A 27,396-nucleotide genomic window follows, 5' to 3' on the forward strand; every position below is an offset into this window, starting at 1 on the left:
AGAACTGCTTCTCCCACAGAGTAGTGCATCTGTGGAATTCTCTGCCCACGGAAACAGGAGAGATTGCTTCATTATGTATATTGGAAGTCGTTAGATTTTTGAATTGCGGTAGAATTAAGAGTTACAGGGAACAGGCAGGTAGGTGGAGCTGTGTCCAGATCAGCCGTGACCTTATTAAATGCAGACCAGACCAATTCCTGCTCCTATTTCTTATGTTCTTAACATTGTGCTTCATTTGCAGAGGTCTGGAGGGGAAAAAATGCTGCAGGATGGATTTTGATAAACACTCATAAATGGATCTTCACTGGACAATGTCTGATGGCAACGCCACTTCAGCAGAACTTGCCTCCAATGCAACCAGCGACGATTGTACCAAAAGCTCGCTGTCAGTCAATGTCCCAATTGTATTCATGACTATTGGGATTGTATCCAATAGTACTGCCCTTGTGATTCTTGTGAAGGCGTACAAAAGATTTCGGCAAAAGTGGAAAGCTTCTTTTCTATTATTCGCTAGTGGACTGGTCTTCACGGATTGCTTGGGGCATCTCATCAATGGGGCAATAACTGTCAGGGTTTATGCACTAGAGAGGGACTGGAAGTACCTTGACCCCTATGGGTACCTCTGCTCAATATCAGCAACATGTTTGGTGTTCTTTGGTCTCTCTGCGTTGTTCCTGGGCAGCGTTATGGCAATCGAGCGGTGCCTGGGGATCACCCATCCTTTCTTTCACTCAACCAAGATGACAGCACGGCGTGCCAAGTTTGTCCTGGTCTTCACGTGGTTGTTTGCACTCTGCATCGCCCTGCTCCCCAACTTTCACATCGGGGAGTATACAATTCAGTGCCCTCACACCTGGTGCTTCATAAAGACCCAAAACCTCACCCTTAGGAGAGACCGTGGGATCCTGCTCCTGTTCTCCTTGCTGGGGCTGAGTGCGCTTAGCATTTCCTTGGTGTGCAATGTCATGAGTGGCATAGCTTTGGTGAAAGCACAGGTCAGGACCAAACCCCACAGGAATGGAAAGTCACAGCATGTGGAAATGATGATGCAACTGGTGACCATTATGTGCGTTTCCTGCATCTGCTGGGGACCCTTCCTGGTAAGATATCCCATATTTTTGATCTCTTAATGCAACAAATACTTAGCTCCAAATTGTTCACTGATCAGTTTGCTTAAAATGATAATCTGTGTGTTTTGGTTATGAAAATGTGCCAGTGAGGCCTGGCTAGTGGGCTTGCAAGGGTAATAATGTGCCAAAATGGGCTGGAATCAATAAGCTCAAGGATGTTCAATGTCCATATTGCTGATTAATGCTGATACCACAGGGCAACAATTTTCTTTACAGAAGGTTTGCTTCCTGTTGCGAGCCAAGAGGACCCCAAAACCCAGCAGCAATAGATATTCACCAAGACAAATGGCTACTTAAACAAAAGTTGCTTTTAAATATCTTTAAACATGAAAACAGAATCACACTTTAACATATCACTATTGACTTAACTAACCTAACTTAACCCCCTTCTAATTCTAAGTGCACGTGTATTTAATGTGTGTGTAAGTTCAGAAAAGTTCTTTGGTTCACAGTCCAATCTCACTTCTCATTCCTCCAAGTTCACTGGTTGCAGGCAACTCTTATACTGTACACAGAATTTAACATTTATAAAGTTCACTAGGCTTTGGTTACCGCTCAGGAAGGTTCTTGTCGGTTTTCAGAGAGAGATTTGTTGTTCCAGGACATCCACAACTGATTTATGTATCTTTATCTTTGCTATATAAAGTACACTGTTTGACCTGCTGAGTTTCTCCAGCTTTGTGTTTTTACTAGATCTGGAATTCAGTGAGATAGGGAATTAAAGCCATCAGTCACACAACACGGAACAGGCTCCTCACCCTGTCTCATCCATGCCAACTGCATTTGCATTCTGGGTTAGTCCCATATAACTATATAACAATTTACAGTATGGAAACAGGCCGTATCGGCCCTTCTAGTCCGCACTGATTTGCATGAAATTCCACTAGTTCCACCTACCCACTCCCTTGCCCATAATCCTCCAACCCCCTCACATCCATCCTCTTAAATGACAGAATTAACCCTGCCGCAACTATATTTATTAAAAAAAAATTTAATCTTAGGCATACTAGCCTTTCTGGCCCTTGAGCCCGTGCCGGCCAATTACTCCCAATTAACCTACAACCCCAGAATGTTTTGAAGGGAGGGAGGAAATCGGAATACCTGGAGGAAACCCATGCAGAACGTACAAACTCCTTGCAGACAACGCCAGATTGAAACCCCGGTTGCTGGCGATGTAACAGAGTTGTGCTAATCGCTTCACTAACTGTATATTTAGTTCATTTCATTCCAAACTCATCCTATCCATATATCTATCCAAATATCTTTCTAATGTTGCAATATACCCATTTTTATCATTTCTTTTGGCACCACATTCTGAGTGAAAAAGTTGCAAGTCCCTCTTAAGTTTCTCCCCTCTCATCCAGTTCGAGAAAGTTGAGAATTATACCAATTACAGATGGAAATTTAAATTCAGTCCATTAAAGAAAAAACGGGGATGTTTGACAGCTCTTGGACTGTACTCCTTGAACTTCAGAAGAATGAGGAGAGACTTCATAGAAGCATTTTGAATGTTGAAAGTCCTGGAGAGAGTAAATGTGGCAAAGTTGTTTCCCTTGATAGGGGAGTCGAGGACAAGAGGGCACAACTTCAGTATTGAAGGGCGCCCATTTAAAACAGAGATGCAAAAGAATTTCTTTAACCATTGAGTGGTGAACCTCTGGAATTTGCTACCATGGACAACTGCTGAGGCTAAGTTGTTGGGTGTGTTTAAGGCAGAGATCGATGGGTATCAAAGGTTATGGGGAGAAAGGAGGGGCTGAGTGGGAGAATGAATCAGCTCATGATGGAATGGCAGAGTGCACACGATGGGTGTACTGGGAGACCTGCTACTATATCTTATGGTGTCCCATCAATAATGAGGAGTGTGAAAATACTGTAGTGTAAAGTACAATCTGCTTCACTCATTTCATTTCGAGAGGAAAATCTGCCACCCTTACTAACACAAGCTGAAATTTGAGTCCATGTTTCTTGTGGCATCAAGATACAGTGGTGTAGTTTGCTTATATGGGACTCCAGACTCAACTACTGTGGTTGTTCTTGGAAATGGTCGCACAAGCCAACTTGTTTATCGGTGATTGGTAATAATAACTGCTGGTCTTACTTATAATGGCCGTATCCTGTAAACAATTAGACGATAGGTCTCCCTTTGGATTATAGCAATGAGTTGTCAGCCATGTGGGGGTTTGAACCCAGAATGTCTGACTCATTCCTCTCCACAAACCAAAACTGCTTCGATGCACTGACAAATTGCAAGTATAATTATATTGAAATGTTGCACTCCTCTTTAAGGCCAATTAAGATTTGTCATTATAACTAGTTATCCATGAAAACTCCTGATGATTAATGCCCAATTCATTCATGCTGACATTGGAACTAGATTAGACAGCTTCAATTATAAGAAAAATCAGAACCTGGGCTGAAGGGCCTTGTCTTGAAGGCCTTGTTTTGTGGCTCTCTGAGTTATTCATCATACCAAACCTCCCAGCCGAAAACAAAACTGAGATTCCAGATTGTGTGCAGAGGTAAAGGCTGTTTTTATTATAGAAGAGAATTTACGAGGAGAGCCTGAATGTGCCTGATTGCCTAGTCGTGGAAGCCAAGCAGGCTCAGGCCTGGTCAGTACTTGGAGGGGAGAGCGTCTCGGAACACCAGGTGCTGTGGGTTTCTGGTAGGGGTGCTGGACAAAGTGACGACTCTCTGTCTGCCTCAAAAGTTAAAGAATTTCAAAGGTGACAATAATGGAACCTTTACCTTTATTAACCTGCTGAAAACAGGTAATCATTGGGACGGCACGGTTAGCGTAGCGGTTAGCGTAACGCTGTTTCAGTACCCAGAGACTGGGGTTCGAATCTGGCACTGTCCGAGTTTGTATGTTCTCCCTGTGTCTGTGTGGGTTTCCTCCGGGTGCTCCAGTTTCCTCCCACCATTCAAAGTATAATGGGGGTTGTAGGTCAATTGGATGTAATTGGGCGGCATGGGCTCGTGGGCCAAAATGACATGTTACTGTGCTGAATGTCTACATTTAAAAATTAAATAAATAAAATCATTTGATGAAAATTCATAGCCCCCTGTGTTTTGAATCTTCTGAGAGGAAATAAGTTCTGGATTTCTACACCACGAGGAATGCACACAGACCAAGTGTGATCAGAGAGCACCTTGTAAATATTTGGTAGGTTTGAACTAAGTATTGTAAAGATTATAATATTTTGGGAAATTTGGTAAGATTTAGAGTAGGTCACATACATACACATTTTAAAACAGATCTTATTTGAAAGACTGAAGAAATACTGATGATATCTGGAGAATGTAACCGCCTTTCACAAGTAGGTGTTAATTGAACTCACTTGATAAAATGTTTGGAACTGGAGCCAGGATGATGACAAGTATCTTTCTGCAGGGTGCTTGCAGGAAGGTCGCTCCTGAGTTTTGTTTATACTTAAGATAACAAATTTGAGCAGAAGAAAGAGAACTTGTTTGTTGGAGAAGGTGGGGGTTTTGTCAGTGAGTCACATGGGCTTTCTGGAAGTCAGTTGGAGAGAGGGAGAAAAGTAAGAAGCCCTCTCAGCTTGTGTGTGTGTGTGTGTGTGTGACACAAAGTGCAATCCAGGAAGAACTGATGAAAAGTTCCAAAGCAGTGGATGGCTGGAAGTGCTATCTAACTGATGTTTCTCTTGGAATAAGAAGAAGAGTGGAGCTCTCTGATGGCCTAGAGGAAGAGGTTACCATCTGGAAAACCCTGATGGGGCAAGTTTCATCAGTGAGACATTAAGGTGACTAATGGTGGTACCTCAGTTGTGGAAATCCTGGAACAACAAAAATCTCTCTCTGCAAACCCTACAAGAACCCTCCTGAGCGGTAACCATTTACCTTTTGAGCACCAAAGCCTGGTGAACTTTATGCATGTTAAATTCTGTGCACAGTATAAGAATTGCCTGCATCCAGAGAACTTGGAAGAAAAAGTGAGATTGAACTGTGAACCAAAGAACTTTTCTTAAATTTACACACACATTACAAACAGGTGCACTTAGAATTAGAAGGGGGTTAATTTGGGTTAGTTAAGTATAGAATTAAGTTAAATTTGATTCTATTTTCATGTTTAAAGTTCATTAAAAATAAATTTTGTTTTGAAAACCACTTGTCTTGGTGAATGTCTGTTGCCGCTGGGTTTTGGGGTCCTTTGGGCTCGTAACGGTATGATTAGGTCATGAAGAGTTAATGGTCTCCAAATGTGGGCCTCATTGGATGTGGAGAAACAGACTTTCTTTTGTAAGATTTCAGGATATGGAACGAATCCTTGTAATACTTAATCATTGCTTTTGGCAGAGGATACAAGGATTGCAATCCAAGGAGTTATGGCAATGTACAGAATTTACTGCAAGGTTTAAAATCAGAATGTATTGTCCTGAACAAGTCATGAAATTTGTTGTTTTTTGTGGCTACATCACAGTGTGAACATACTATATATAAATATAAATATATATAAAAACCACAAATAAAAATACTGCAAGAAAACATCGAAGTGAGGCAGTGTCTGTGGTTCATTGATCATCAGGAATCTGATGGCAGAGGGGAAGAAGCTGTCCTTGTGTCGTTGAGTGTTCATCTTTAGGCTCCTGTACCTTTTTCCCGCTGGTAGCAGAGTGAAGAGGGCATGGCCTGGATGGTGCTTGAGGATACTAACAATAACCACACCAGCAGTGCGAGTATAAGACAGCTTTAATGAACTAATATGTACACTAAGAGATCCGTGGTGACCTAGTGGTGTAATTACATATCACCACAGTACTGACAATAACCGAGTAGAAGACAGCTTTAATAAACTAATATATACACTAAGAGGTCTTGTCTCTCTGCAAGACAAACCTGGAAAGCTAGACTGTAACTCTGGACTGCTTTATAGACAAGGTCACCGGGATGACCCCTGGTGACCTAGTGGTGGAATTACATATCACCACAGATACAGGCTGCTTTCTTAAGATGCTGCCTCTTTAGATGTTTTTGTTGGAGTGATGTCTGGTGTCCGTGATGTGCAGGCCGAGTTAACCATGTAACCGTCTACAGTGCGGAAACAGGCCATGTCAGCCCTTCGAGTCCGCACCGGTTCACTTGAAAAACCCACCAGCTCAACCCTCCCGCTCTCCGCCCATAACCCTCCAACCCACTCACCTCCATGTACACATCCAACCTTCTCTTAAATGACAGAAGGGACCCTGCTGCAACTATCTCTTTTGGAAGATCATTCCATTCTGCCACCACTCGCTGAATGAAAAAGCATCCTCTAATATTTCTCCTAAAGTTTTGCCCTCTTGCCCTTAACTCATCCCCTCTTGTTCCAACCTCCCCTGCCCTCAGGGGAAAGAATCTGTTTATGTCTGGTCTATCTATTCTTTTCATAATTTTAAATACCTCTATTAAGTCCCCTCTCAGCCGTCTATGTTCCAATAAATTAAGACTCAGTCTCCTTAATCTCTCCCTGTAATCCAGATGCTGTGAGCCAGGCAACATCCTTGTGAAGCTTCTCTGCACCCTCTCCACCTTACCTATATCCTTTCTATAATTTGGAGACCAGAACTGAGCACAATACTCCAAACCTGGCCTCACCAATGCCTTAAACAGCTGCAGCATCACTTCCCAGCTCCTATACTCTATACTGATTTATGAAGGCCAGCATACCATGTGCCTTCTTAACCTCCCTGTCTACATGGGAATTCACCTTTAGTGAACTCTGTACCATAACCCCGAGTTCCCTCTGTTCCTCTGCGTACCTCAATGCCCTCCCCTTAACTGCACATGTCCCTTTTCCTCGTGAATACAGACAAGAAAAAATTGTTCAATATTTCTCCCATCTCATGTGGTTCCTTACATAGTTCACCAGTCCCATCATCCAGAGGACCTACTCTTTCCTAACCCTCCTTTGACTGTTCACGTATATGTAAAAACCCTTAGGATTCCCCTTCTTCTTATTAGCTCTGCACACCTCATACCTTCTTTTTGCCTTTCTAATTTCCCTCTTAAGGTTCTTCCTCAATCTCCTCAATCCCTTGTTTTTTATATTTAGTATGGGCCTCCCTCTTATCCTGAACCAACTTCTTAATTTTACCAGAAAACCACAGCTCCCTCGAACCTTCAGTCTTCCCCTTCAGCCTGACTGGAACATAAATATCCTGTACTCTCAAAATCTCACCCCTAAATACCCTCCAAATTTCCTCTATATTCTTTCCGGCAAAAAGATCAGCCCACACAACTCTCTGCAAATCCCTTCTCATTTCTCCAAATCTGGCCATCCCCCACTCGAAGACCTTCAACCTTGGACCCGACCTTTCCCTTTCCATCACTAAGCTGAAGCTAATGGACCAGTGATCACTGGATCCGAAGTTCTCTCCAACGCTCACCTTCGTCACCTGCTCCATTTCATTCCCAAATAACAGATCTAAAACCGCTCCCCCTCTAGTTGGCGTCTCAACATATTGCTGCAAAAACCAATCCTGAACACAATGCATAAATACTAAGCAATCCTGCCCTTTTACTGAGTGCGTTTTCCAATCTATGTTTGGAAAATTGAAATCCCCCAACAAAAGCACCCTATTTCTACTGAACATCTCAGCTATTTCCTTGCACATTTGCTCTTCTAGTTCCCTTTCCCCATTTGGAGGCCTATAATATACCCCCATAATAGTAACCTTATTTTTCAGCTCTACCCACACTGCCTCCCTCCAGTCTACCTTGCCTCAGCACTGCTGTAATATCCTCCCTGACAAGTAATGCCACACCTCCCCCTCTTAATCCACCAACTCTGTCACATCTAAAGCAGCAAAATCCTGGAACATTTAACTGCCAGTCACAACCTTCCTTCACCCACGTCACTAATGGCCACAACATTATAATGCCACATATCAATCCACACCTTTAGCTCATCCAGCTTCCTTACTACGCTCCTCGAATGGAAATAAATACATCTCAGGGATCTCCTACATCCTACCTTCTGTCTATCCTCCTCTCTACTATTCTCACAATCATCACTACATCTTTTTACTACTTCATGCTGTTCCTCCCTCAAATTATTTAAACATGCCACTTTCCTTAGCCTACAAACCTTCTCCCTGCTGTCCTCCCTAACTTGAAACCCTGTCCCCAAACGTACTAGTTTAAACCGCCCCCCACCCCCCCCCCCGACAGCCCTAGATAATGCCCCCCGCCAGGAGACTGGTCCCTCTGGGATTAAGATGTAACCCATCATTATGGTTTAGGTCCCATCTTCCCCAAAAAAAGGTCCTAGTGGTCCAAGAACTTGAAACCCTGTCTCTTACTCCACCCCTTTAGCCATGTGTTTAACCTTCACCTGATTCTATTTTTGCCTTCACTGTCATGTGGCACAGGAAGCAATCCAGAGATTACCCCCTTAGTGGTCCTCCTTTTAAGCTCCCTACCCAACTCCCTATACTCATTCTGCAGGACCACTTCCTCCTTCCTTCCAACATCATTAGTACCTACATGTACCATGACCTCAGGCTCCTTACCCTCCCCTTTTAGGATGTTCTGAACGCATATAGTCACATCCTGGACCCGGGCAGCAGGGGGGCAAACCACCATCAGGTTTTCCTTATCGTGTCCATGAAAACCTCTGTCTGTCCTCCTAACCATTGAATCCCCTATAACTATCACCCTTTTCCTTTTATCCCTACAGAGGTTGACCCCACACCTCTGCCCACCATAGTCTGACTATCCCCCTCCCTAGTTCTCAAAGTGGAGTACTGATTTCTGAAGATTACAGACTCGGGTGCTTGCACATGAACCTGACCCCTCCCTTTCCTCCTCCTAATGGTAACCCACTGCCCCTCCTCCCTGGTTCCTGTGTGAACACCTGCCTGTAGCTCTTGTCTATGATGGCCTCATTCTCCCAAACCAGAGTGTGGTCATTGAGCTGCAGCTCTGGTTCCCTACTTCGATCCCTTAGACGCTGAAACTCAGTACTCTTTGTGCACAAGTGGACGTCCGGGAGAGATGAAGAGTCCATGACTTCCCACATGTGACACTGAGAGCAGAAAACTGCCCTCACACTCATCCTGCCTCCTTCTCCTCACACCCGATTTAATTAAATGTGAATGTCTTACCTTTAGCCAAGCACGCTCATCCTCAGCTTCTGCTCATCAAAGCCTCTCGAGCCAAAGCCTCAAGGACCCACTCCTTCACTGTGCCACTCACTCACTGGGCCCACCTTTTATTGCTCTTGACCAATTAACCCCACGGGCTCTCATAACTCCTTCTCTCTATCGATTGCCCGAGCACTGAATCACTGCCTCCTCCGACTCCTCGGAATTTTTTCTTGTCCTGGGTGTTGGCACCTCTGCACCAGACAGTGATGCAACCAGCCAGAATGCTCTCCATGGTACACCTGTAGAAGTTTTCAAGGCTCTTCGGTGACAAACACCTCACAGAGTATAGCTGCCGGCGAGCCTTCTTCATGTCTGCATTTCTTCCAGGTAGTTCTTGATACAACTTAGATTGTCAGAGGTGTGGCTGGGCAAATGGCCACTGTTGCTTGGTAGAGGTCCAATTCAACACAATGGCCAAGGAAGACAGAACAACATTAACAATTTGCAGCTCAATGTTCAAATTAGGCTCCATTTCTTGGTCATCGGGGAATTCAGTTGATAAAGAGGCAGGTTTGATATCAGCATTTAAGGAGAAAGTTGGATATGTATGTGGATGGGAAAGGAATGGAGGCCACATTGACCACCGCCAGTGGGCCGATATCGCCTCAAACCGTGCATCTTGGCGCCTCACAGTTCGGCGGGCAGCAACCTCCTTTGAAGAAGACCGCAGAGCCCACCTCACTGACAAAAGGCAAAGGAGGAAAAACCCAACACCCAACCCAACCCACCAATTTTCCGCTGCAACCGTGCCTGCCTGTCCCGCATCGGACTTGTCAGCCACAAACGAGCCTGCAGCTGACGTGGACATTACCCCTCCATTAATCTCTTGGTGCCTGCCACATTGACCACCGCCAGTGGGCTGATATCGCCTCAAACCGTGCATCTTGGCGCCTCACAGTTCGGCGGGCAGCAACCTCCTTTGAAGAAGACCGCAGAGCCCACCTCACTGACAAAAGGCAAAGGAGGAAAAACCCAACACCCAACCCCAACCCACCAATTTTCCCCTGCAACCGCTGCAACCGTGTCTGCCTGTCCCGCATCGGACTTGTCAGCCACAAACGAGCCTGCAGCTGACGTGGACATTTACCCCCTCCATAAATCTTCGTCCGCGAAGCCAAGCCAAAGAGTGGGGTTAGGTGGGAGAAAGTGTTTGGAGTGGACTAGAAGGGCCAAGTTGGCCTGTCTCAGTGCTGTAATTGTTATATGGAAATGAGTTATACTTTCAAACCAATCTCATGAAAAAGGGAGCCATGAACAGTCATGTCCACCCCCAGCCCCCCATCGACATGATCTACTGGGATCATTACCTGAAGGCAATGCACAAAATCATTGAGGACCCCTTCCAACTGGCCCACAGCATTTTTCAGCTGCTCTCATCGGGGAAGAGATACAGGAGTTCTGGAGCCAGCACCACCAGGCTGAAGGAACAGCTTCTTCCCACGGGTAGCAAGAATGCTGAATGACTAAAGGAACTGCTCACACTGACCATCCGAGACTCTTATATTAATTAAACAATATTTATTTATTTGTACAGCTGCGATACTTGTCCTGCATGTGAATTGTTTGTCTGTACGTCTGTTATGTCTGGTTGTGTGTCTGTAATGTAGATAAATATTGGGATAATTTGGTAAAATTAGAGTAGGTTGCATTCATACGCAACCTACTCTAATTTTACCAAATTAAAACAGATTTTATTTGAAATACTGAAGAATTCATATTCAGTAACATTGCAGAAACTATGGAGAATGCAATGCACATTTCACATTTAGTAGGTGCTAATTGAAATGATGCCATCAAATGAATCGACTGGAGACAGGTCATCTGTGTTGAACATTTTTACAAGGCTTCTGACCTTTCTCCAAAGTGCACAGAAAGGTCACTCCCAAGAAGTTTGTTTACCTAACACAACAGATGGGTGCAAAAAACTAACTCCTATTGCTTGCTGGAGAAGGTGGGGGGGGGGGCGGTTTCAAGTGAGAGAGTCAAATGGGCTTTCTCGCAGTTGGAAGATGAGGAGAGAGAGAGAGAGACTGAACAGTCACAGCTGAAGCAAGCAGGATAAGCTTGTTGGAACTGAAACAGAAGCTCCAGAGCGACGGATGGCTGGAAGTGCTATCTGTCTGATGTTTCTCTTGGAATAAGTGGAACAGAAAGGAACTCTGTATTAGCTTGAAAGAAAGAAATTATCATCTGGAGAACCCTGATGGGGAAAGTTTCATCAGTGAGACATTGAGGTGACTCATGGTGGGACCTCAGTTGTGGAAATCCTGGAACAACAAATCTCTCTCTGCAAACCTCCAAAGAACCTTCCTGAGCGGTAAACATTTACCTTTCGAGTACCAAAGCCTGTTGAACTTTATACATGTTAAATTCTGTTGCCTGCAACCAGTGAACTTGGAAGAATGAGAAGTGAGATTGATTTGTGAACCAAAGAACTTTTCTTAAATTTACACACACATCATACCACATGCTCTTAGAATTAGAAGGGGGTTAATTTGGGTTAGTTAAGTTAATAGAGATAAGTTAAAGTTTGATTCTGTTTTCATGTTTAAAGATAATTAAGAACAACTTTTGTTTAAGTAACCATTTGTCATGGTGAATATCTATTTCTGCTGGGTTTTGGGGTCCTTTGGGCTCGTAATAGCTCCGTGGTCTCGGAGAAATGCTATCTGGTCTTTACTAAACTATTTCTTAGAAAAATACTTGTCCAAAGTTGACAGCCCAGATTTTGATTCTTTTTCTCATTATACAATTTCCTACAGCTAGCGGTCGCTTTTTCTAAATCGCTGCAGACTCCCATGTTAGGATCGACAGTTTAGGTAAAAATCCTTGGTAGCTCGTTACTTTTATCCATATTTAATAAGGGGACAAACACTGAGACTGACTGTCATTGCTTTTAGGGCCATTCTACCTTTAACTTGAGTTTTCCAAAAGTTTCCAGAAAGATCTTGTGGCAACTGAATAATTGGACACGTAAAAAAAAAACAGGAAATGGTCGCAGTTTTCCAAATCGTGGTAACTGAATTTCGCTTTGATTGAAGTAGCGTATAGTGGAGTTTGCCTGTAGAACACAGAGCATTGCAGCAGAATTAGGCCACTGAGTCTGTCCTTCAGCCCACGATGTTCTGCCAAACTATGTAAATCAACTCCACAACCATCTAATCCTTCCCTGCTTCATACCCATAACCCTCTATTTTTCTTACCAGATATACTCGTGTATGTGGTGAGCTGAGGTAGCAGCGAGCAAGTACAAAACTTGAAAGACTACAACGGGCTTTATTCCAGTAAAAGTCTGAACACCAGTTCATGGTTCGGAGATGGCTCCCGTGTGACTGGCTCAGGAGGGGCCGGCTCAGGTCTATATTTGGGTCGGCTGATTCACAGCCGGCTGGGTGGAGTCAGCCCCTTAGGTGGTCTTCCTGCAGGTACAGAGATCGCCACCTGCAGTTAGCTGGAGGTCATATCACCACAATGTAATAGCCGATCCCTCTTTATTGTCCCCAAAATTGTGTGTTTTCCATAAGACCCGCGTAAAAGTCGACCCCCTCTATTTTTGGGTGGAAAAACTCTGATGGTAGTAAAAGCACACCGAAATGCTGAAGGAACTCAGCTGGCCTTTCAGCGCCCATAGGAGACTATTTGAGGGGAAGTTTAACGAAAGCCAGGGAAGTCGATATTAATGCCATCCAGTTGGAGCGTGGAGTACCAATAGAGGGAACAGCCACCTCATCTACCGGCTCTGGCTTTCATTAAACTGCCCCCCCCAACAATTTTCCTCCGTTGCCTTCGCCCAACTCTGTCTGTCTCCCTTCCCTGTCTCCCTTTGCATAGACGTAATCAATTCTCACCTCTCCCCTTATCATATCCAATGAACCCCTTTAGTTGGTCTGGACTCCTCCCCCCCAGCCCAGCACTGTCTGGATTCTAAGATTTTGGGTTTTTTTTTTGCTCATTCTGCTTATTCCTTGAAGAAGACCTCAGACCTGAAACATCGGCAATATATCTTTGTCTCCTATTGGACACTTTAAGACTGGCTGAGTACCTTCAGCATTTTGATGTGTTTTTACCCCTATTTTTGACCCTGATGCCCTGACCGTGAACCCTCACCTTGGCTGCTTGCCCACCTATCAGAGCTCCTGACTCCTCGACAGTGGATACTTACCCCAGCCCTCAACCCCCCGGTGAGTGCTCCTGTTGCCCCGACCGCAGATCCTCGTCCCAACTGGCTGCCCATCCCACATTCCCCAAATGTAGATTTACAGCCTGGTCTCGGCCATCTGAGCTCCCAATGCCTTGACCTCCCCAAATTTGAACCGAAAATTTTGTCTAAAAAAAACCTTGACAATTACACGAGTACATGCGATACATTCGTGCACTTATCCAAGAATTCAATGTCCCTATTGTACAAGCCTCCTCTACCACACTAGCAATGCATTCCGCTTTCTGTGTAAAAAAATATTTACCTCTGACATCTCCATATGACCATATAACAATACACAGTACGGAAACAGGCCATATCGACCCTTCTCGTCCACACCGACCCACTCCCTGCCCATAACCCTCCAATCCTCTCACATCCATGTACTCATCGAACCTCCTCTTAAATGACAGAAATGTCCCTGCCACAACTACCTTTTCCGGACGATCATTCCACTCAGCCACTACACTCTGAGTGAAGAAGCTTCCTCTTATATTACTCCTAAAGTTTTTTCCCCAAACTCTTAACTTATGACCCGTTGTACCAATCTCTCCTACCCTCAGGGGAAAGAGCCTATTTACATCTACTCTATCTATTCCCTTCATAATTTTAAATACCTCCATCAAATCCCCTCTCAACCTTCTACGCTCCAATGAATAAAGTCCCAGTCTCCTCAATCTTTCTCCGTATTCAAGATACTGCAATCCAGGCAACATTTTTGTAAACCTTCTTTGTACCCTCTCTACCTTATTTATAACCTTCCTATAATTTGGAGACCAGAACTGCACATAATATTCCAAACGGCCTCACCAATGCCTTGAACAGCCTCGACATCACCTCCCAGCTCTTATATTCTATACTATGATTTATAAAGGCCATTATACCAAAAGCCTTCTTCACCACCCTATCTACATGGGAATCCACCTTCAAGGAATGCTAAACCATGATCTCTCTGTTCCTTTGCATTCCTCAATATCCTCCCCTTCACTACATGTGTCCTATTTTGGTTATTCTTCCCAAAATGAGCACCTTGCACTTATCGACATTAAACTTCATCTGCCACCTTTCAGCCCACTTTTCCAAGCAGTCCAAATCCTTCTGCAGTCCATGAAAACTCCCTAAACTTTCTTCCACTCATCTTAAACTGATCTCCACTGGTATTTACCCCAGGAGAAAAAGTGCTGGCTGTTTACCATGTCTACGCCCCTCATAATCTTGCCCGCTTCTAATAGGTCACCTCTCATCTTTAGTTTCTCCAAAGAGAAAAGCCATAGCTCTGTCAACCTTGCATAGGGAAAGTCCCGGTAAATCCTTCCTGTAATGGGTGTGGCCAGAACTGATTGTCGTACTCCAAGTGCACAAGAAAATAGGAGCAGCAACATTCCTTGGCCCAGCCACACAAGTCTGTTCCACTTTTGATATGATCGTGGTTGAGTCACCCTCGTCATTGAATTGTACAGTGCAGAAACAGGCCCTTGGGCCCATCATGGCAATGCTGACTTATATGCCTGGTTTTTTTTTTCTGCTCATTTCTGATGCACCATCAACAACTGCAAAGACTAGAAATTGTAGAGGAACTGATGGGCTTTTATTAACAACAGAATGGAGATCTGACCATGCTGGTCGACTGTCCTGGACTGAGGAGGGGGCTGTGGCACAGTCGCCTTTATTCAGGGGTCAGTGGGAGGAGCCTCAGGCACAGTCAGCAAGGGGGCGTGTCCTAACATAAATACAGTAGTTTCCCACAATTTCTTTGCTTTTCTTTTTCCCAACTATGGTCTACTGTTAGACTCCTCCAAGATAGTAAATGAATAGCAGTTCTGTGGAGAGGCAGCGAGTTAAGCATCAAGGAATTTACATTTTTAAAAATTAATTAAACATAATTAAACACTTTTGATTGTTTTCATGTGAATAAATTGTTCTCAATAATTGCATTTATATAACTTATTAGAAGCCATTCAATTATTAGAGGTGATTAGCCAAAGGTCTTAGCATTGAAGACACCATTGATTCACCAGGATATTGCCGAGACTGGAGGGATTGAGTAATATGGAGAGATTGCATATGCTGGATCTTTTATTCTGAGTGGTAGCAACCATCAAGGATCCCCACCACCCAGGACACGCTCTGTTCTCGCTGCTGCCATCAGGGAAGAGGTGCAGGTGCCCCAAGATTTGCGCCAGCAGGTTCAGGAACGGCTGCTCCCCCTCCATCATCAGACTCCTCAACCACAAACTCAATCAGGGGCTCATTTAAGGACACTTTATTGAGTATTGAATATTTATTTTCTGCATTGCACAGTCAGTTTGTTTACTTTGCTCACATTTCTGTCTTTTTTGTATGCATTATCTTTCCTGGAGTACAGTTTTTTTTCCCACTGATAAGTAGAAATTCTGCCTGGCCTGCAGGAAAACGAATCTCAGGGTTGTATGTGATGCCATGTACTTATGTACAGTCAAAATCCAGATTGCTTGGGGATGGGATTTTCCGGATTTTCGGGCAGTACTTTAAAAATTCATATTTAAGAAGGAATAAAGAAGAGACGAAGAGGTACATTTTGATTGTTCATTCATTATTCATGCTTCATTTATCAAAACAAGCAACTTTTTAAAAAGTCGACACTTGACAAAATATAAGTTAACATTTTTTTCACTACAGAAAAGCAGGCAATGCTTGATATTATGTTTTAAATGAACAGATGTTCAAGAGAGCCGTGGTTTTCAAGAGAGATTAGGAAGTTGGTTTGAGACAAAAGGGAGGCTATATTAAATACAGGAAGCAAGGGATGGACGAGATGCTTGAAAGATACACAGATTGTAGGAAGAAGCTTAAGAAGGAAATTAGGAATGCAAGAAGGAGGTAGCTATAGTGAACAGGGTGAAAGTAAATCTGAAGGGTTTTTACAAATATGTGACTAGCAAAAGGAGAGTGAAGGATAGAATTGGTCCACTGGAGAATCGGGGCAGACAAATGTATGAGGAGACAAATGAGATGGGGGAGTTATTGAATGAATTCTTCTCATTGGTATTCACTAGGGAAAGGGATATAGAATTGTGTAGGATAAATGAGGCAAAAAGGGAAATTATGGAAAACATAGGGATTAGGAAAGAGGGGTGTTGGAACTTCTAAGTTATATAAAGGTGGATAAATCTCCAGGTCCCAATGGGAAGTCAGGGAGGAAATAGTGAAGGTTCTGACAGTGATTTTTCAACGGTCACTGGAGGAAGGTGTGGTGCCGTGGGATTGGCGTGTTGCAAACGTGGTTCCACTGTTTAAAAAGGGCTCCAGGTGTAGACCCAGCAATTTATCAGTCAGTAAGTTTGATATCGGTGGTGGGTAAACTTATAGAAAGTATTCTTAGGGATAATATGTATAAGTATCTAGAAGGGCAGGGATTGATCAGGGACACCCAACATGGGTTTGTGAGGGGAGGGTCATGTTTGACAATCTTGTTAAATTTTTTGAGGAAGTGACAAGAAAGGTTGATGAGAATAGAACAGTAGACATGGTCTATTTGGATTTCAGTAAGGCTTTCGATAAGGTTCCACATGAAAGGTTGGTGAGGAAGGTTCAAACTCTAGGGATAGATGTTGAGGTAGTCAGATGGGTTCAGTGGTGGCTGGAAGATAGGCACCAGAGAGTCATAGTGGACAATTATCTGTCATGATGGAGGCCAGTGACGAGTGGTGTACCTCAGGGCTCGGTGTTGGGTCCTTTGTTGTTCGTCATTTACATTAATGATTTGGATGATGGGGGGGTAAATTGGGTGAGTAAATATGCAGATGATACAAAAATAGGGGGAATTATGGATAGTGAGGAGGGTTTTCGTGGACTGCAGAAGGATTTGGACGGCTTAGAAAAGTGGGCTGAAAGGTGGCCGATGGAGTTTAATGTCAATAAGTGTGAGGTGCTTCATTTTGGGAAGAATAACCAAAATAGGACACATGTAGTGAAGGGGAGGATATTGAGGAATGCAAAGGAACAGAGAGATCTTGGAATAATGGTTCAGCATTCTTTAAAAGTGGATTCTCATGTAGATAGGGTGGTGAAGGCGGCTTTTGGTATGCTGGCCTTTCTAAATCATAGCATAGAATATAGGAGCTGGGAGGTGATGTGGAGACTGTTCAAGGCATTGGAGAGGCCAGGTTTGGAATATTGTGTGGAGTTCTGGTCACCAAATTATAGGAAGGATATAGATAAAGTGGAGAGGGTACAGAGAAGATTTACAAGGATGTTGTCTGGATTGCAGGATGTGAGGGGATTGGAGGGTTATTGGCAGGGAGCAGGTAGGTGGAACTCGTGGACCTGTGCGTAAATCAGTGCCGACCAGAAGGGCCGATATGGCCTGTTTCCATACTGTAATTGTTATATGATGCTGAACCAAGCCATGAAAGACCCCAACAATGAAGACGCTGTTTACATCCGGTACTGCACGGATGGCAGTCTCTTCAATCTGAGGCGCCTGCAAGCTCACACCAAGACACAAGAGAAACTTGTCCGTGAACTACTCTTTGCAGACGATGCTGCTTTAGTTGCCCATTCAGAGCCAGCTCTTCAGCGCTTGACGTCCTGCTTTGCGGAAACTGCCAAAATGTTTGGCCTGGAAGTCAGCCTGAAGAAAACTGAGGTCCTCCATCAGCCAGCTCCCCACCATGACTACCAGCCCCCCCACATCTCCATCGGGCACACAAAACTCAAAACGGTCAACCAGTTTACCTATCTCGGCTGCACCATTTCATCAGATGCAAGGATCGACAATGAGATAGACAACAGACTCGCCAAGGCAAATAGCGCCTTTGGAAGACTACACAAAAGAGTCTGGAAAAACAACCAACTGAAAAACCTCACAAAGATAAGTGTATACAGAGCCGTTGTCATACCCACACTCCTGTTCGGCTCCGAATCATGGGTCCTCTACCGGCACCACCTACGGCTCCGAGAACGCTTCCACCAGCGTTGTCTCCGCTCCATCCTCAACATCCATTGGAGCGCTTTCATCCCTAACGTCGAAGTACTCGAGATGGCAGAGGTCGACAGCATCGAGTCCACGCTGCTGAAGATCCAGCTGCGCTGGATGGGTCACGTCTCCAGAATGGAGGACCATCGCCTTCCCAAGATCGTGTTATATGGCGAGCTCTCCACTGGCCACCGTGACAGAGGTGCACCAAAGAAAAGGTACAAGGACTGCCTAAAGAAATCTCTTGGTGCCTGCCACATTGACCACCGCCAGTGGGCTGATAACGCCTCAAACCGTGCATCTTGGCGCCTCACAGTTTGGCGGGCAGCAACCTCCTTTGAAGAAGACCGCAGAGCCCACCTCACTGACAAAAGGCAAAGGAGGAAAAACCCAACACCCAACCCCAACCAACCAATTTTCCCCTGCAGCCGCTGCAACCGTGTCTGCCTGTCCCGCATCGGACTTGTCAGCCACAAACGAGCCTGCAGCTGATATGGACTTTTACCCCCTCCATAAATCTTCGTCCGCGAAGCCAAGCCAAAGAAAGAGAAATAGTAAAGGATAAAATGCAGTAGTTAAATTAATTTCGTTGTGAGAAGATTACCCATCACTTGTTGCCACTGTGCATCTGTGGTGTTTACAAATGCACGCACACAAAAACCTGCTAAATTAAAAAAAGTTTGAGAGTCTGGATTCACGATTGGTCCATATTTCTGGCATCCAGATTTTTGGACTTTGAAAATTAATCTTTGAACTTTGAACACTACGTGACCTGCTGCATCCCTCCAGCATTTTTGCATTTTAAGTACAATCTGCAGAATCTTCTGTTTCACTGTTTCAACTTTAGTGTTAAAATGAAGATTATCCAAGGCGAGTCCTCTGTCACTTTGTGAAATTCTGTGAGTTTTTGTTTCTGTTTGCTGGAAGAGTTTGCATCACATTGCAAAGTCAGATTCCTTGGCCTTCTTGAAGTTGGCCGTGCTCTTGAGCTTTTCACTTCTGATTTGATTTATTGGAGCCTCCTGTTATCCGGCTGAGGTGGTCATTGTGTTCAGAACAGTCATCCTCGTCCACACCCCTCCCCCCCACCCATTTCCCCCACCCCCCCCTTCCCCCTCTGTTCCCTGGAACTGATTAAGTTGGAACCCAAAGTAAACATCAATGCACGGGTTAATAGCAAAGAATGGTGCCCTGTCAGTTTCATTGCTGACCCATTCCACCAGTTTATTAATGATGGAAGGCAACTGAACTCCAATATTTGGCTGGTCTAGCTGACGGTTTTATGACACGTGACTTGAGAAGTATATTGTTGGTTATGTATCTATCATATTCTGTCCACCTTAAATGAAGTTTAGTTATGCAGTAAATTAAATTCTGCATTATCAACAAATTACATTTATATTGACCCTTTAACAGAGTGGTTGAAAACTAACGTGCTGCCAGAGGAGGTAGTGGAATCCGATCCATTCACTACCCCGAAGAGGCATTTACAACCATAGAATGCTACAGCACAGAAAATAGGCCATTCAGCCCTTCCAGACTGAGCCGAAAAACCTGCACCCATTCCATAACCCACCAGACCTCTCCCATCCATGTATCCATGTATTCTTAAAACTCAACATCAAGTCTGCACTGACTACATCAGATGGCAGTTCATTCCACATTCACACTTCCCTCTGAGTGAAGAAGTTCCCCCTCATGTTTCACCCTAAAGCCATATCCTCTAGTATTTATCTCTCCTAATCTCATTGGAAGAAGCCTGCATGCATTCACTCTGTCTATACCCCTCATAATTTTGTAATCCTTCATCAAATCTCCCCTTCTTCTTCTTCGTTCCAAGGAATATAGTTCTAAACTGTTTAATCCTTCCCCGAACTCCACTCCTGAAGACCCAGCAACGTCCTAGTAAATCTTCTCTGCACTCTTTCAATGTTATTGATATCCTTCCAATCCTATTGATACCCTTCCTGTTGTTTGGCTACCCGAACAGCACACAATATTCCAGATTTGGTCTTATATAACTTCACGTAACATCCCAGACAAACACATCAATAGAAAAGAAGGATGCAGTGCCAGTGGAGGACTAGTGTAGATGGGTGAAACGGACAGCATAGGGGCTGTGGGCAGAGGGGCATGCTTTTCAGTATCAGATTCAGAATCACGTATGGCTGTAAGAAAAATACAGGTTGTGGGTGTGAGGTTGGGAAGGGTTAGATTGTTGTGGAGTAGGGCTTCATAGGTCAGCACAGCATCATGGGCTGAAGGACCACAATGCTGTTCTATATTTTCAGGAGTTCTCTTGGGTGGGAAACCCAGAGCTTTCGGCCTTCTACAGCTGCAAAGTAGGCAGGTTTACACATGAGGCATGTTGAATTTTTAGAGTGATCCGGGGAGGGGGGTGGAGTTGGTTACAAAGGATGCCAACACCTTCATCTTGTACATTTCAGTATTTGTTGGTCCTGTTTGACCACACATGGGATATTTCCATATATAAACACAATGTTTGAAACATTATGGTTCTACATTTTTATACAAAGGTAACTTCTAAGTCTGTGGCTTCTCATTATTTCCTGAAATAACTGATGGGATATTTTGTTTTCAGATGCGAGAGAGAACTAATTTCTTCTATGAACATTGAATTTTCCACACACAAAGAAAGATTGATTAGACTGACTCTTTATTCATTGGAACGTAGAAGGTTGAGGGGGGATTTGATAGCGGTATTTAAAATTATGAGGGGGGTTTAGACTGAGTAGATGTGAATAGGCTGTTCCCCTTGAGGGTAGGTGAGATTGGAATGAGGGGTCATGTTAAGGGTTAGGGAGCAAAAGTTTAGAACTAACATGACATGAAGCTTCTTCACTCAGAGAGTGGTGGCAGAGTGGAATGGTCTTCTGGAAGAGGTGATTGCTGCAGGGTCAGTTTTGTCATTTAAGAGAAGGTTGGATAAGTGCATGGATGTGAGGGGATTAGAGGGTTATGGACAAGGAGTGGGTAGGTGGCGGATAGAGGGGCCGAGATGACCTGTTTCTGTACTGTAATTGTTATATGGTTCTATAGGTAACCCCCTCCTCTATCCTGCTTCACTGCTTCCATCACTCTTTCAGAACATAGATCATTACAGCACGGTAAATTCCTTTCTGCATTAACATCAAATTATATTGTCTCTTTAACAGTGAATGGTTGATAATGACAGTTCCCCCTTCCACACATCAGGGTGTAGCCTTTTCTACACTGTTAGGTGGTCTACCGGCATCACCTACGGCTCCTAGAACGCTTCCACCAGCGTTGTCTGCACTCCATCCTCAACTTTCATTGGAGCAACTTCATCTCCAACATCGAAGTACTCGAGATGGCAGAGGCCGACAGCATCGAATCCACGCTGCTGAAGATCCAACTGAGCTGGGTAGGTCACGTCTCCAGAATGGAGGACCATCGCCTTCCCAAGATCGTGTAATATGGCGAGCTCTCCACTGGCCACCGAGACAGAGGTGCACCAAAGAAGAGGTACAAGGACTGCCTAAAGAAAGCTCTTGGTGCCTGCCACATTGACCATCGCCAGTGGGCTGATATCGCCTCAAACCGTGCATCTTGGCGCCTCACAGTTCGGCGGGCAGCAACCTCCTTTGAAGAAGATCGCAGAGCCCACCTCACTGACATAAGACAAAGGAGGAAAAACCCAACACCCATCCCCAACCGACCAATTTTCCCTTGCAACCGCTGCAACCGTGTCTGCTTGTCCCACATCGGACTTGTCAGACACAAACGAGCCTGCAGCTGACGTCGACATTTACCCCTCCATAAATCTTCGTCCGCGAAGGCAAGCCAAAAGAAAGAGGTGGAAGAGTGATCATATTTAAATGGAAAGATTCTAATCCACCTACTTTGAATCAGTGGCTCTCTCGTGTTTAAGTTTAGTGGGAGTTCAGAGTCGTACATTTGATATTTCAGTTAAATTTGAAGAGATGGCAACCTTTTATAAATGACTTCCACATGACTTAGTTCGTAGAATCATTTTCACTTTCTTTTTTCTTTGTCGGTGAAGACCAAACAATTAATTTTTATTAACGCATTCTCAGGATTGGCTGCCCAGTCTTTTTCTTTGTTGGTTTGTTTCTTTTTCTTAGATTAGGTGGGCTTTTATATTATCAAATATTTCTCTTTTTGAAGATTTCAGTTTGAGGAGATGGGAACACATTCATTAATTGTGGTGCGACACAATAGGTTATATCATGTAATATCATATAGCGATATTTTTTTTTCCCTTTTTGATTCTGTACCCTAATCTCCTCATGCATTATTCACCTAAAATATAATTAATTAAAAGATTGAAAAAGAAAGAAAAGCATTAACTGTAACATGCTGCCAGAGGAGGTGGTGGAATCAGATCCAGTTGTTAGTCCGAAGAGGTATATGGATGAGAAGAAGATGGAGGGTTATGGGCATTGTGCAGGGAGGTGGGACTAGAAAGGGGTGTTTGGTTCGGTGCGGACTAGAAGGGCCTAATGGCCTGTTTCCGAGCTGTAATTGTTATGTTATGTTATGTTATGTTAACTCTTCAGTTTATGAAAGAAGAATGCAGTGCTAATGCAGGCAAGTAGGACTAGTGTAGATGGGTGAAAGGGTCAGCACAGGTGCTCTGGGCAGAAAGGAGCACAGGCCCTTCAGCCCACAATGTTGTGCCGACCTGTGGAAACCTACTCCATCACAATATCACTCTTTGCTGCCTCATTCCCATAACCCTCTATTTTGTCTTCCATCCATGTGCCAGTCTAAGGGTATTGTGAATGTCCCTATTGTACCAGCCTCCACCACCACCCCCGGCCATGCATTCCGCTCTCTAGTTGTAAAAACCTACCTCTGATGTCTCCCCCAAACTTCCCTCCACTCACCTTAAACAAATGTCCTCTGGTATTTGCTGTTGTTATTTCAGGAAAATGGTGCTGGCTGACCACCCTATGTAGGCCCCTCATAATCTAATACACCTCTATTAAGTCACTTCTCATCCTTTGTCACTCCAAAGAAAAAAGCATAACGGTGTCACCCTTGCTTCACTTGACATTTTCTCCAATCCAAGCAATATCCTGGTAAATCTTTACTGACTCTTGTTCTCATTCCAGTAACCAAATGTTTAACTGGACCATCTATGCAAGTACTGTGACTACAAGAGTAGGTAAAAGGCTGGATATTCTGACACGAGTGACTTATTACCTGATATCACCCAATGAACCATAGAATGTTACAGCACAGAAAACAGGCCATTCGGCCCCTCTGGTCTGTGTTGACCATCATCTCCCTAGTCCCACTGACCTACTCCCATTCCATAACGCTTCAGATCACTCACATTCATGTAACTATCCAATTTATTCTTCACACGATTGAGCCTGCATTCACCACATCACAAGGTAGCTCATTCCACACTCCCACCAGTCTCTGAGTGAAGAACTTCCCCCTACCTCTATGGTTTTGCCTTAATTTTTAAGCAAAGCATGGACTTGGACTTGGGAATAGGAACTGAAGATCAAAGTTCAGATTTATTGTCAGAGTAGATACATGACATCACATACAACCCTGAGCTTGTTTTTTTTTTCATTCCTGTGGGCCACATAGAATTTCTACATATCAAAAGTGAAAAAATCTGTACTCAAGAAAATATATGTAAAAGAGAGAAATGTAAATAAAGAAAGAAATGTAAGCAAACCGTGCGATACAGAAAAGAAATTCAGAAATAAATAATGTTCAAAGTAAGAGTCTTTAAATGAGTCTCTAACTGAGTTTGTTGTTGAGGAGTCTGATGGTGGAGGGGCAGCAGCTGTTCCTGAACCTGGTGGTGCGAGTCTCGTGACCCCTGATAGGAAGAATGCCTTATTGGACTGAGGATGATAACATTTCTCCTCCCCTCGACCCATTTCTCAGAAGACTAAGGAAGCTTAACCCGTCCCCCTTGTCTCCCGTCAGCTCCTACAGGAGCACCAGCGAGAGCAGACTTGCTGGATGCATCCCAATGTGGTATGGCAGCTACTCTGCTCAAGACAGGAAGATGGTGCAGAAGATCAAGTTCAAGTTTATTATCATCTGACTGTACATATACAACCAGAACAAACAGAGTTTCTCTGGACCACGGTGCATACATCTGCATACACCACTTGGGTGGGGTATCAGCCATGACCTCATCGAACAGTGGAGCAGGCTCCATGGTCCATTTGGCCAAGTCCTGCTCCTATTTCTTATGTTTGTATTGTTATGAGTTATATATTATATTGTATATAAATATGTTTTTAAAAGAGATAGATTGTGGGGGGTTCAGTGTAGGTTACATCACAAACAGATACTTACACGTCACATCTCATTTAAAATGCAAGAGCTTGGCTGAAGCCAGACATTCAGGCACCAGTGATTTTGCAAAGACAATGGAGTTGCTTTTGGAAAGAACTTTAAAAGCAGGTGCAAATGGAAGACTCCGAGCTCAAGTGCTGATAAAGATCTTTCAAGGATTGGGTTTGGAGCCCTGCAAGGAGTTCTGGTTTTGACAAGCAGAGAGAGAGGAAAGACCAAACAGGATTTCTCTTTTAGAGAGAAAACTGAGTTCTAAAGTGGTTTTTGAGGCTGCAACATGGCAAGCAGGCAGGCTTGTTTGAAAACCCCATTTTGATAATGGGTTGTAAGTTCTAAGTTCAGCCTGTTCTAAACCGTTGTGGTCCTTACAAGAGGAAATGGTTGGCTAGAGCGTTTCTCCTGAAATAAGGGAAGCAAAAGGAATTCTGTGGTGACCAAGAAGAAGAGGTGATCATTTGCATGATGGGGTAAGTTTCTTCTGCAAGACACTGAAGTGGCTGATCGGAGGGAATCAGTTTGTGTGTGTCCAACGAGCAACAAATCTCCCTCTGAAACCAACAAGAACCTTCCTGAGTGGTAACCATTTACCTTTAAGCACCAGAGCCTGGTGGAAATTATAAATATTGAATTCTGTGCACAGTATAAGAATTACCTGATACCGGTGAACTTGGAGAAGTAAGAAGTGAATGATTGGACTATTAAAGCAAAGAACTTTCCTATCATTGTTCTTTTTGGTAAATAACTTTATGTTGTTTCCCTGTTTCATCCAGGTAACCATGGCGATGATCGGCAGCTTGTATGCGGGACCAAAGTCCATGAGGTCCCTTCTGCTGGCTGTTCGGATGGCAGCCTGGAATCAGATCCTGGATCCCTGGGTTTACATCCTGCTTCGCAACGCCGTGCTGAGGAAAGTTTGCAAAGTGGTTCGGCTGTGTTTGGGAAAGCCAGACATCAGGCTCCACCAGTGGAATTGCAGCTCCCTCGAAAGCTCCATTAAGATAGCTGCCCTGGAGAGGTCACTGACGAGCATGAGAAGACAGTTGCAAATGACCCGAGCGAACCAATGAAGCTGATTGGTTAATGCATGAGTTTTATCAAGGCGCTGTAAGCCCCAGTTAGTAGGCCCTATGGGATGCATGAACCGGTCCAACCCGACCCTCAAAGCCCGGATAACCTGGCCTCCTTTGCACTGGAGTTTCTTTGATGGTTTGCCCTATTTGAAATCCATGGACCTACTGCTTTGAACTGGGCTGGGTTGGATGAGAAGCAGGAACGTCAACATCCATGAGCATTGCAACAGCAGGAATGCTGATTCACTGTTGATGTGTTCCATAACACGTATGGTACAAGGGTGAGCCATGACAACAGCAAGGATGCCCATCACTTTTATGAAATTGCACGATTGTGACCTATATGTCTACAGTTTAATCATAATTTTCCAATGCTTTCTGCTGACACCATGCACTTGTCAAATCAGCCTTATTACATTCTGAATTGAATTGTTGATTGTCACCTATGCTGAGATACTGAAGAACTTTGTTTTGTGTGCCATCCAGTCAAGTCAACCTATTCTTGAGTATGCCAGGCAGTGGAAAATGAGTACAGCGTTTAAGAGAAAAAAGTTCAGTTAAAAAAAGTACAAAGGCAGTGTCATTTTACTCATGAGAGGTCCGTTCAATAGTCCAATGCAGCAAGGAAGAAACTGAAGGTCCATGCTTTCAAACTCAGATGCCTTCTTGGCTGACAGAAGTGGGAGAAGAGGTAGTGACTGGGGTGGAAAGGGCTTTAGGATTCCAACATGAAAAATCGACTGTTCAGTTTTCTCTTCCCTGATGCTGCTCAACCTGTTGAGCTCCCCCAGCAGATGCTCCAGACTCCTGCATCTGCAGTCTCCTGTGTGTTTGAGTGCGTTGGCTCCTTTCCTGAGGCTGCAAGATGTGTGCTTGGAGTCAATGGAGAGGCGAGCCTGGCTCAGGTTACAAGCTTTCCCTCCCTGAATTTTGCCAGCCCCCATAGTCATCTAATTTTGTTATTTTAGAGTGTTTATTTATTTCTCTGTTGATGTAAAAGCTGAGCCTGACAATGGTTGAAGACAGTAATGCAACACAAAGTGGCCATTCACTCTATTCTGTACCAAATTTTGTTTCCATTCACTTTACCTGCATGTATGTCATGTCATCTGGTAGGTTCAAAGCACTTTACAGCTTTTGAAGTAGAGCTGTACGAGTTATGACATCCAAATTGGTGCAAAGCAAATGTCCATGGAACTGTTTAAGTGCAGTGAAGATGTCCAAGGGCCAACCCTTCTTCCTTGTCAAAACAAACGCTAAGATTTACTTCCACCTTGGAAGGCAGACGTTAGCTCCATCTGTGTTTCATCTGAAAATTGACTTCTCTATTTGAATGTCTCTCCCTCTGTACTGCACTGCAGTGTCAGTCTGGGCCTGCAGGAGTGGATTGGAATCCACCGCAGAGGTACAAGTGATATCACTGAACCCTTGTTGGGACTGAACACAGTGCAGCCAGCTCACCACGATCGCATTACCCTGCGCTGCAGCCGAGCTGTTTACCCCAAATGATTCTGTACAGAATGCTGATGAGAAATCATTTTTTAAATTAAAG

General features: G+C 44.1%; 1 protein-coding gene across 1 annotated transcript; it reads left to right on the forward strand.

Annotated features, from left to right (window-relative positions):
• The first annotated feature begins 260 nt into the window (after nt 1-260).
• ptgfr (prostaglandin F receptor (FP)) lies at nt 261-27,396 on the forward strand. The gene is made up of 2 exons (XM_069936371.1): nt 261-1,100; nt 25,545-27,396. The coding sequence occupies exons 1-2, from the start codon at nt 294-296 to the stop codon at nt 25,839-25,841; spliced, it is 1,104 nt and encodes a 367-aa protein (XP_069792472.1). The 5' UTR covers nt 261-293; the 3' UTR covers nt 25,842-27,396.

Source organism: Narcine bancroftii, chromosome 5 (assembly GCF_036971445.1).
Source record: "Narcine bancroftii isolate sNarBan1 chromosome 5, sNarBan1.hap1, whole genome shotgun sequence".
Taxonomy (NCBI): domain Eukaryota; kingdom Metazoa; phylum Chordata; class Chondrichthyes; order Torpediniformes; family Narcinidae; genus Narcine; species Narcine bancroftii.